This window comes from Anoplopoma fimbria, chromosome 13, assembly GCF_027596085.1.
Source record: "Anoplopoma fimbria isolate UVic2021 breed Golden Eagle Sablefish chromosome 13, Afim_UVic_2022, whole genome shotgun sequence".
NCBI lineage: Eukaryota > Metazoa > Chordata > Actinopteri > Perciformes > Anoplopomatidae > Anoplopoma > Anoplopoma fimbria.
In genome coordinates this window covers 29,011,626-29,023,406 of record NC_072461.1, presented here as the reverse complement: position 1 = coordinate 29,023,406, position 11,781 = coordinate 29,011,626, and the positions used below count along the sequence as shown (strand labels likewise).

General features: G+C 45.5%; 1 protein-coding gene across 1 annotated transcript; it reads right to left on the bottom strand.

The window, feature by feature from the left end:
* Positions 1-2,776: 2,776 nt before the first annotated feature.
* Positions 2,777-10,413, bottom strand: LOC129101679 (nucleus accumbens-associated protein 2-like). The gene is given in 8 exon segments (XM_054611581.1): positions 2,777-3,058; positions 3,061-3,407; positions 3,633-3,730; positions 4,884-4,989; positions 5,237-5,413; positions 5,805-6,064; positions 6,926-7,146; positions 9,988-10,413. Coding segments are annotated over 8 exon segments (1,917 nt in total).
* Between the last annotated feature and the right edge of the window lie 1,368 nt (positions 10,414-11,781).

Genomic DNA, 11,781 nt, shown 5'->3' with positions numbered 1-11,781 from the left:
ATATATTTATATATATATATATATATATTTATATATATATATATAAATATATATATATATATATATATATAACTGACCTTTATATATATATATATATATATATAACTGATCTTTATATATAACTGATCTTTATATATAGCTAATCTTTATATTTATATATAACTGATCTTTATATATAACTGATCTTTATATAATTGATCTTTATATAACTGATCTTTATATAATTGATCTTTATATAACTGATCTTTATATATAGCTAATCTTTTTATATAACTGACCTCCCCTTGACACTGTACATGAATGATGAAGTTATCATACTTTAAACAGCTGGAGGACCTTACTGAGAGAAAACATGATGGACTCCAGCAGAGCAAATATGAAACATATTAAAGAGTGGAAACATGTCTCCTGTGGTTTCATGCAAACAGCTGAACAGAGAGCCAATAAAAAATACAAATGTGTCAATTAATTCATTTAAAAACTGCATCACATTTGGTCAAGAATTTGTGGTTAAACCACAGAGAGTAAACAAGAAGTTGTCGTAGTCATGGTGACGTCTCACGTTGGTTTATAGACGTTATTAAGCCTCAAGTTCGGTGACTTCGCCGTCGCCATCTTGGTTTTTTGCAACCAGTGAACAGGAAGTGACCATATATGGAGTGAGGAGGAGTGACGTAGAGACGCCGTATACGTCTCTGGTGTGGACCTGTCATCAGTGTGTAGCCCCGCCCTAAAGCATCCCCTGCTTTATGGTCTGTTTGACTCTAAATGGAGCATCATTTACTAAATGAACATCATGCTGTATTGAAGAAGACTTGAAACTAGAGATTGAGACCATAAACTCATGTTTACAATGTTTACTGAGGGAATAAATCAAGAGAGAAGTAGAGTCATTTTCTCATAGACTTCTATACAACCAGAGGAGTCGCCCCCTGGTGGACAGGAGAGAGAATGCAGCTTTAACACATGAAGCTTTGACTTCACTTTAAAGAACCAGAGGTTTACTCCTGGTTCAGATGACCACTGTGTACCAAACCTTTTTTTTACTTTGTTACTTCTTACAAAGTACACACTGTTTTATGCAGTATTATTTCTATCGGGACATACTACTTCATCATAACATGGTACTTGACCTTTGACCCTCATATATCTGCTGTGCAGAGGATTGTTGATCAGAAAAGCCAGAGAAGCCTGCTGGCTTCATGGTGCAGAATGTGGCCACATTCAAAGGACATTCTGGTACTTTTGGCTTTCTGCAGTTGACAGACCAAGTATTGGTTTTCAACCGAAAGTAGAACATCAGATCCAGGAGGAGCAATGTGGATTCTGTCCTGGACCTGCACCAGTGGACCAGATCTTTACCCTCACAGGTCTGTTAGAGGGGTCATGGGAGTTCATCCTGACTACATGTGTAAGTGGACTTGGAGAAGGACTAGGACCGTGTCCCTCAGGGAGTCCTGTGGGGGTACTGAGGGAATACGGGGTATCTGGGTTGTTCGCAGCTACGAGCCATCAATACCTCTCCACATGTTTCCAGTAGGTGTTGTCCTCGCTAAGGTTTACTCTGATCCGGTTTGGAGTTTTCATGGACCGGATCTAAAGGTCCAGTCGGGGAGGAGAGAATCAGAATTGCATCTCATCTCTTTGCAGATGATGTGGTTCTGTTGGCTCCTTCAGAACGTGACCTTCAGCAGCTCTGGAGAGGTGTGAAGAAGAGAGTGAAGACTTTAGGATGAGAGTCAGAACCTCCAGGTCTGAGGTCCTGGTTCTCTGATGGAGAACGGTGGATTGACCCTCCAGGTTGATTCAATGCCTCAAAAGAGGGAATCAAGTGAGGGTAAATTGCGTATTGCCTTTGTTTCATGTGTCCTTGACTTGTTTAATCTAGGCGATATAAATAATACTGCATAAAACAGTATGTACTTTGTAAGGAAAGATGCAGAAAAAACTAAAAGTAACAAAGTAAAAAAAAGGTTTGGTACACAGTGGTCGTCTGAACCAGGAGTAAACCTCTGGTTCTTTAAAGTGAAGTCAAAGCTTCCTGTGTTAAAGCTGCATTCTCTCTCCTGTCCACCAGGGGGCGACTCCTCTGGTTGTATAGAAGTCTATGAGAAAATGACTCTACTTCTCTCTTGATTTATTCCCTCAGTAAACATTGTAAACATGAGTTTATGGTCTCAATCTCTAGTTTCAAGTCTTCTTCAATACAATATAGATTGACAGGTCTCCCTGTTTTTGTCTCACAACTTTAACCCTTTAGTGTCCACACTTTGAAATGTTTCTGATCAAACAGAAAACACAGAAACAGAATTCTGATTATCAAGAAGCTTTATTGTCGTTATCAGAGTGAATATCATCATCATCATCATCAGTCCTGTTGCCATGGGCCTGTGTGCTGGACTGCAGGAGGCTGTTAACATGCAGCTGAGCCGAGCAGACAGACAGACAGGTGGACAGACAGGTAGAGGAGCAGACAGACAGACAGACAGAGGTAGGTCAGACGGAAAGGAAGACAAACGGGGGCAGAGAGGTAGACAGGTGGACAGGAAGTGAGGAGGACTGTCTGTCCCAGGTAGAGACAGACAGGTAGACAGGAGGACTGTCTGTGTCAGGTAGACAGACAGGTGGGTGGACAGGTAGAGACAGACAGGTAGAGACAGACAGGTAGACACAGACAGGTAGACAGGAGGACTGTCTGTGTCAGGTAGACAGACAGGTGTGGGGACAGGTAGCTATTGTGTTATTTACATACAGGTAGGCAGATGCGATATAAAGCTTATTGGCTATCTTCCAGAGGCTCCGCCCCCCTCTCTTCTGTGTCGGCCAATCCCCTGTGAGGAAGGGTGGGCTCTGCAGGCTGAGGGGAGGGGTGTGAGGAGGAGGAGGAGGAGGCGGAGGAGGACAGGGGGAGGTCGGGGGGTTGTTCAGTTTGTAGCCTCCCTCCCCCGTCTACCTCACCGCCCATCAGCACCTCCTCCTCCTGCCCCCCCCCTGCTCCACCTCCTCCCACACGAGACCCAGCAAACTGCAGATGAGGCAGGAGGGGGGGGGCTCCTTCTCCCTCTCTCTCTCTCTCTCCCCCGCCACCTCCCTCTCGCGTCGCTCCCCGTACAGCGGCGCCTCCAGGCCGAGGTAGGAGGCGCTGAGCTGCCGCAGGTCCAGTTCGAAGGGGCTGCCGCTGGACTGCAGCGTCGCTTCACCTCCCTGACCTCCGCCTCCTCCTCCTCCTCCTCCTCCTCCCCTCTTAGCCTTGCGGGTGTGGGAGGAGGTGGGGAGGCTGTCGGGGAGGAGAGACTGGATCTTGGGGAGCCAACGTTTACGGACTCTTCGAGCGTTGGTGCACATGTCGGCCGCGATGACGTTCATCTCACTCTCCTTAAAGTTAGGAGCAAAGTTCTGACAGTAGACTGAGGAGGAGGAGGAAGAGTAGGAGGATGAGGAGGAGGATGATGCAGAGGGGGAGGAGGTGATGGAAGAGGAGGAGGAGGAGGAGAAAGATGGAATTGTCTCAATTTTCCCAAAAAAAAGTCAGGTAGTGTGTGTGTGCGTGTGTGTGTGCGTGTGTGTGTGTGTGTGTGTGTGTGTGTGTGTGTGTGTGTGTGTGTGTGCGTGTGTGTGTGTGTGTGCCTTACGTTTGACAGTGTTTAACACTCGGTTGTCCAGAGGTTTCCGGCTTGGATCATTGGTGGAGGAGCGGATCCCTGTCCCACAGCTATTGGCCAGAGTGTTTCTATGGAAACCATAAGAAGCCAATCAGCACCTATACTGAGCTTTAGATCCCCCCCCCCTCACTAAGCAGTTATGTAAAACAGCAGCAGGATGTGAGGCATCGGACTGTCAGAATGTTCTGGAATATTTCACACAGCCTGATGTCACATGACTTCTGATGATGTCACATGGCATCTGATGACATCAGACTTTTTGGATGTGACAAACTCGATGATGGTTCTTCATTTTGGTGGAGGATAAATTAGTCACTGCCCATAATTTGCAGATTTATCTAACTGACCGTTTCTACTGGTCTCTAAACCAGGACCAGGGTCCTAGGTGGTCGTCCATGGGACCATTACATTACATTACATACAGTACATTACAGTCATGTAGCAGACGCTTTTATCCAAAGCGACTTACAGGAAGTGTATTCAACATAGGTATTCAAGAGAACTACTAGTCACCAGAAGTCATCAGTGCATCTCCTTTCTTAAACAAGCATCTCAAAGCATAAACCAGAGCAAAAGTATAGTGCAGAAGCAAGTTACTACAGAAACAATAAGTGCAACAAACTAGTACGAAAACAATAAGTGCTACGAGGAAGGCTCAGGGTAGTACTTCTTTGCTTCTTTACTTCTTTACTTCTTGAAGAGGTGAGGTTAAAGATGGGCAGCGACTCTGCTGTCCTGACGTCAGTGGGGAGTTCATTCCACCACTGGGACCAGGTATCCTGGTTGCGTTAAATGTGACCGGGATACTGGGTGGACTTCAATGGGACCGGGATCGTGGGGCGATGTATTTGCCCAAATGGACATTGATCTGTTTTTCAGTGGTCGAGTTATAAAAGACTGAATATATCTACTTATATATTTTCCTCCAAGTATAAAAAATGGACGTAGGCCTTTATCAGTTCAGAGGTAAACAAAAACACAGGATGACAGCAACAACCAACTTATCAATTTCAAAGGCATAAAATAAATCTGTTTTGGCATTATTTGTCCAAACAGTCATCACTTTTAGGCAGTGGGACATCTGAAGAGGGGTCTATAGACCTTCACCAACACAGTTTCTCCCTGCTCCCAGGCTTTATGCTAAGCTAGGCTAACCACATCCAGGATCTCTCTGTCTTAACTCACTGAGATGAAAACAGTGTTTGCAAATTTTCCGCTCACCTGTCGAAGAACGTGGCCAGCAGTCTCCTGAGCAGAACCTTGTGTTTGACTCCGGCACACAGGTGACAGTTCATCAGCTGACCTCGTGTCATGAACACACCTGAACCTGAACACACACACACACACACACACACACACACACACACACACACACACACACACACACACACACACACACACACACACACACACGCACAGTAACATCAGTTCTCTGACTGTCTCTCTGTGTTTTGTGTTGAATGACCTTCCCAACAGTCCGGTTACCATGACAACAAATGACTGCTTATTCACTACCTTCTGCACTATATTCACTCTACCCCGACTACAGCTGGAAAGGTGTTCTGTTGCCCTACCTGCCACCAGCTCCACCTTTTCTCCCGGGTCTCCCTCAGTGTAGAGCGACGGGTGGCAGCGATACCCGATCTGACTGATCAGACTGGCGGGGAGCGCCATGTTGTCCCGACCAACCAGCACGCAGGGCCGCCGCTCATTAGCCAATGGGAGGGACAGCATCTCCATCTTCTCTTGGACTGGACCAATGGGAAACAGAGAGAAGGGGTGTTTCACGTGACCAGGAGGTGTAATGACCAAAATATAAAACAAAGATAGTATTGACTGTATTGAAGTGAATGGAAAACTACGAGGTAAGACTGGTTTAATATGTTCTGCTCTTAGTCTGAGTTTTCAGCTTCACAGGCACCAATGAAAGGATGTCTTAAGTCTAGAGACATGAAGGGCAAAACACACCAATCATTTAGTATTGCATCATTTAATTATTGTCAATGAACAACCGTAGAACAGGTCCTGCAGGACTCGACGAAGCTTTCCTGAGTTTTGAGCTGAGTAACTAGGCTCTAAATGTAGAACCCTCTTACTGGACCAGAGCACAGGTAGATCGGATCGTACCATCATCTAACTTACTGTAGGGGTTTCCAGGATGTCCGTAGATGTGTTGGTAGAGTCCGGATTGGACGGTGTTCCCGTAGTAGTCTTCCTCTAGCTCCTCCTCCGTGGGGGGGTGAGAGGGAGGGGAGTCTGTGTGAAGGCTGGATCCTCCTGGACTGGAGCGCCCCCCGTTCGCCAGCAAATAGGACTGCAGCCCTGGAACCAAACCTCCACCTGCACCCAGGTAACACAGAGCACTGCTCCTGGTGGCCTGGAGGTCTCCGGACATGTCCACTCTGAGGACAGAACAACGAGGACAAGATAGACCAGGACGAGAAAACGCAGAAGATACTTAAAAGGCAGAAAAGATTCCTTTATTCACCAAACGTAAGGAGCATGTAAACAACATGGAGGGAACAAGGACGGGGCATGGACGATGCATTGAGGGAACATGGAGGGAACAAGGACGGGGCATGGAGGGAACATGGACGATGCATTGAGGAAACATGGACGGAGCATGGAGGGAACGTGGACGGAGCATGGAGGGAACAAGGACGGGGCATGGAGGGAACAAGGACGGAACATGGACAGAACATGGAGGGAACAAGGACGGGGCATGGACGGAACAAGGACGAGGCATGGAGGGAACAAGGACGGAACATGGAGGGAACATGGAGGGAACAAGGACGGGGCATGGAGGGAACATGGAGGGACCATGGACAGAACATGGAGGGAACAAGGACGGGGCATGGAGGGAACATGGAGGGAACAAGGACGGGGCATGGAGGGAACATGGAGGGAACAAGGACGGAACATGGAGGGAACAAGGACAGGGCATGGAGGGAACATGGAGGGAACAAGGACGGGGCATGGAGGGAACATGGAGGGACCATGGACGGGGCATGGAGGGAACAAGGACGGGGCATGGAGGGAACAAGGACGGGGCATGGAGGGAACATGGAGGGAACATGGAGGGAACAAGGACGGAACATGGTGGGAACATGGACAGAACATGGAGGGAACAAGGACAGGGCATGGAGGGAACATGGACGGGGCATGGAGGGAACATCGATGGAACATGAACGATGCATTGATGGAACAAGGAGGAAACATTGACAGAACATGGTGTCTGCAGTATGGTGTATATTTCTCCTCACCTGGCCTCCTCTCCTCCTCGTCTTGCTCCTCGTCTTGCACCTCCTCCGTTCTCCTCAGCAGGAGGAGTGTCGGCTCTCTCCTGTTTGATCCTGCTGACGGCCAGCAGCAGCTCCTCGGGGCTCAGGGACGGCTGGTCTGGACTGGACTCCGGCAGGTGGGGGGTGCTGTGCTGCTGGACCATCGGGGCGTCGAAGCCCCCGAGCTCGTCTGCTGAGGTTGTCTGTGATACATCAATGTGTTCACATACAGTTATAAAGGTAAACAGCTAAAAAAGAGTGTTAAATCTTCTCTTTAGAGTTTTCATATTTCTGTTTGATGATAATAGATCAATTATTCCAGAAACTACTGGTCAAAGTATTTACTCTTCTTCTGACAGGCGAGGAAAAAATACACCAGCTGTGACATCACTAGTTTGGGTCAGAGGAGGTTTCGACCAATCAGCAGCCTCAGTTTAAAAGTGCGTTGAGCGGATCAAACAGGATTTGTGAACGGGCGACAGACGCACGATAACATTAGGAGGACACTGCATATTATAGATCAGGCAAACAAACAGAAAAGAGGCACGATACTGGTTAGCGTAGATGCCGAAAAGGCGTTTGACAGGGTAAATTGGACTTTCCTTTTCACAGTGCTAGAGAAGTTCGGATTCAATGAGAAATCAATACAGATTATCCGGACGCTATATCAACGACCTACAGCTCGAATTAAAATAAATGGAAGCCTATCTAACAAGTTCGATCTACAGAGATCAACCAGACAAGGATGCTGTTTGTCACCAACCCTGTTCGCTTACTTTATTGAACCATTAGCCCAAGCCATACGCGAAAATAGAAGAATCCAAGGAGTGACAGTGTGCGGAGTAGAGCATAAAGTCGGCCTCTTTGCAGATGACGTCATTGCATTCCTTGAACGGCCTAGTGAGTCGTTGCCAGAATTTCTAGATCTCTTGAACACATATGGACAACTATCAGGATACAAGATAAATATCACTAAAACCCAAATACTCACCATCAATTATACACCACCAAAGGAGATTAAAGAAAAATTCAATTTAAACTGGAATCTAAAGAAAATAAACTACTTAGGAGTAGAAGTGACTAGAAACATACCAGGACTATATAAGGCGAATTATGATAGAATTAACCGAGAATTATTAAAAGATATACATAGATGGACCACCCTAACATTGGATTTTAGCTCAAGGATTGAATTAATAAGAATGAATGTACTACCCAGACTTTTATATTTGTTCCAAGCATTACCGATAGAGATACCTCTAACGCAATTCGTAACATGGGACAGGATGATATCTAGATTTATATGGGGGGGGAAGAGACCTAGAGTGAGATTCAGAACCCTCCAGCTAAAGAGGGAGAAGGGGGGCCTGAGTCTGCCCAACCTGAGAGAATACTTCCACGCGGCCCAGCTAAGATATGTACATTGTTGGTGTAAACTAGATTATGAAGCAAAATGGAAAGAAATGGAAAAATCATTTGGAATGTGTCCGATACAGAGTATTATAGGAGATAGAGAAACATTTAAGAAGGTTAGCAATCAAATGGATTCGATCACAAAATTTACCTTGGAATTATGGTTCAAATTACTTAGACATAATAAGGCGGAGAAGGATGCAAATGTATTAAAATGGGTGGCTTTTGATAGCAGTTTTAAATCAGATGGGCAGCGTGGGGGACTCAGACAGTGGGCGGACAAGGGCATTACGGCATGGTGCACACTGGTGAAAAAGGGGAAGATAATGAGTTTTCAAGACTTGAAAACGACATATGGCCTGGATTGGCGGGATTTTTACAAATATCTACAGATACGGGATTATTATGGGAAACGGATTGGACAGGAGGTCTCACTAGAAATGAACCAGGTGGTACAAGTATTGGTTGATACATATAAAGGGAACCGGGTCAGGACTATAACTACATTATATAAGGCATTAATGGATGACAAAAGCACAACAGGATATATTAAAGAAAAATGGGAAAGAGAATTTGACATGGAAATACCTGACGATGAATGGGATAATATGTGGGAAAAACATAAGACAACAACCTGTTCACGAGCCTGGAGAGAGTTTTCCTGGAAAAATCTTATACGTTTTTTCATCACTCCTAAAATATCTAATAACTACTCTGAGAAAAGAAAGTCATGTTGGAGGAATTGTGGGTCATCTGATGCTAACCATGCACATATTTTCTGGAATTGTCACAAAATAACAGGGTTCTGGGGAATGGTACATGGGTTAACACAAGAGATTCTGGGATACGAATTTCCTATGAACCATGAGCTGATGTATCTGTATATTTACTCGGAGGATATTGTACATGATGGAGACTCATATCTATTCAAAATACTTATGGTTGCTGGGAAAAAGGTAATTACAAGGAAATGGGGGGGTGAGGATCTACCCACTCAGACCCATTGGGTGGACACAGTGGGGGAAATATATATGATGGAAAGACTGACACACAGGCTACGGCTGACAGGACCACAGATGGACAGTAAATGGAGGAAGTGGACCCTATGGCAGTTGACACAGAATTGACATGACAGCAGGTTTTTCTTTTCTTTTCCTTGTTTTTTGTTTTCTATTATTTATTTTATTTATTGTTTAATTTTCAATTATGGTCGTCGATGTTGTTGATGACTTGTATTTGTGTTTGTCTTATTGATGAATAAAAAGAAAATTGTAAAAAAAGTTCCTCTAATGTCCACCAGATGCTGCTGTAGTCAAGCTCGAGCTCAGCAGAGTCGGGGGGGGGGTCTAACGGGGCAACGCTTAACGGGGAGAAAACCTGGAGGTCTAATAGGAATAATCGATTTATGTGTTTAATGTTATTTGATAAGAAAGTTATTTTTTCTTCAATAAAGGCAGATATGAAAGTCAATACACATAAACTACATGTGGACTATGTGTATTGTGGTCTTTATGTAGTCTCTATGTGGTTAATCTGGATTGTGGCCTATATGAAGTCTTTATGTGGTCTACCTGGATTGTGGTCTGTGTGTCTCGGTCTAGGCACAGCTGTGTAGGTGTGGGCAAACCCACCTGTGAGTCGCAGCAGAGAGGCGAGGAGGATGAAGAGGCCTTCATCATCATCAGCTCCATGCCCCGCTCCACGATGTTCTGGATCTGCAGGTACCCGGCGGTGTACATGAGGACCAGCTGCTCACTGGCCGCCATGCTGAGGCGCCCTGTGTAGCAGAAGGACAGAATCTGCTGGAAACACGTCGGCGTCACCGAGGAAGGCAGCTCGAACACCGCCGGCGAGGACGAGGAGTCGGCCGCCGAGCTGAACAGGTCTCTGAAGTAGAGTGAGGAGGCGGCAAGGACGGCCCGGTGCGCCTTAAAGGCCTGACCCTGCACCAGGATGGAGACGTCGCAGTAGTGACCCAGCAGCCGCTGCTCGTTCAGGTTACCCAGCACGCTGCTGCCGAAGTCCGGGATCTCCACCTGCAGCAGCCCCTCCGCCATGACAGGCGGTCCAGAGGAGGACGGGACAGGAAGTGACGGCTAGGAGGAGAGGCGGTCCTGAGTCGGTCCAGAGTGTTTAGGTGTCGGGGATCCTGCAGATGTCACCTCCAGAACGCCTCAGATGCATGTTGTTGTGGAGGAAACGATGAGGTCAGAGGTCAGAGGTCAGGTGTTGAGACGGGCAGGTAGAGACTGCAGATCATCAGGATGGACGTCAGCTCAGCACAGAGACACCTGGAAGACGAGGACGGGGGTTTAGAGTTTCACACATTCTCTCTACCTGACAAAATCACACCTGAGACGCTCCGACACCTCTCAGCTTCTTCCTCTCTCCTGCCTCCTTTCTTCTTCTGCTTAGTTTATTGAATAAAGCATAACTATATATGTATAGACTAACAGGTCTATACAGAAATATTATGTTATATATATACATATATATATATATGTATCAAGAACATTAAGTCTCCATATAAAGAAAACAATATTTCATATCAAAATCAATTCTTTAAGCACTAAATAAAAATGACTCAACTTGTTTTCGGATGATTCTGTAACACAAAACTCTTGTCTGTAAATATTGAATCATAATCTTCTGAGTTATGCTTGAATTCTGCCATAATGAAAACATAATAATCAGTCTGATCATCATCCAGTTTGTCTTTCTGAACTGAACAGTCTCGTGTGTGACTCATCACACTGAGTCATCAGGACTGAAGGTCACCATGACATCCCCTCACCTGATTGTTCTCCTGTCCGTCATGTATTGATATCATGCAGACTCATTCATCTCCTATCGTCTGCTCTCTATCTCCAGCTGAACATAAACACATGTCAAAGTCTCCGTCCTGATTGGTTCACACATTCTACCACCACAGATATCAGAAAAAAGACATTCTTTAGATAAAATACCAACAGAGCAGCTGTTCGCATCAGGAATACTTTCAAGAGCTCTGATGTTTGACGTTACATCATTTGAATTATTAATTAGATAATGATTTGACTTCCTGACCAGAAAACAGACTCTCACTCCTGAGGACCAGATAGCTCGTAGCTACGACAATAAACCTGGGAATATGAGTAGCATGATAAAGCACCTCGTCCATCATGGAGGAGACTCAGGAGACAAACCTCCTGTTCTGCTAAGTGTATCCAATGCTTCATGTGTTAAAGCTGCATTCTCTCTCCTGTCCAGCAGGGAGCGACTCCTCTGGTTGTATAGAAGTCTATGAGAAAATGACTCTACTTCTCTCTTGATTTATTCCCTCAGTAAACATTGTAAACATGAGTTTATGGTCTCAATCTCTAGTTTCAAGTCTTCTTCAATACAGCATGATGTTCATTTAGTAAATGATGCTCCATTTAGAGTCA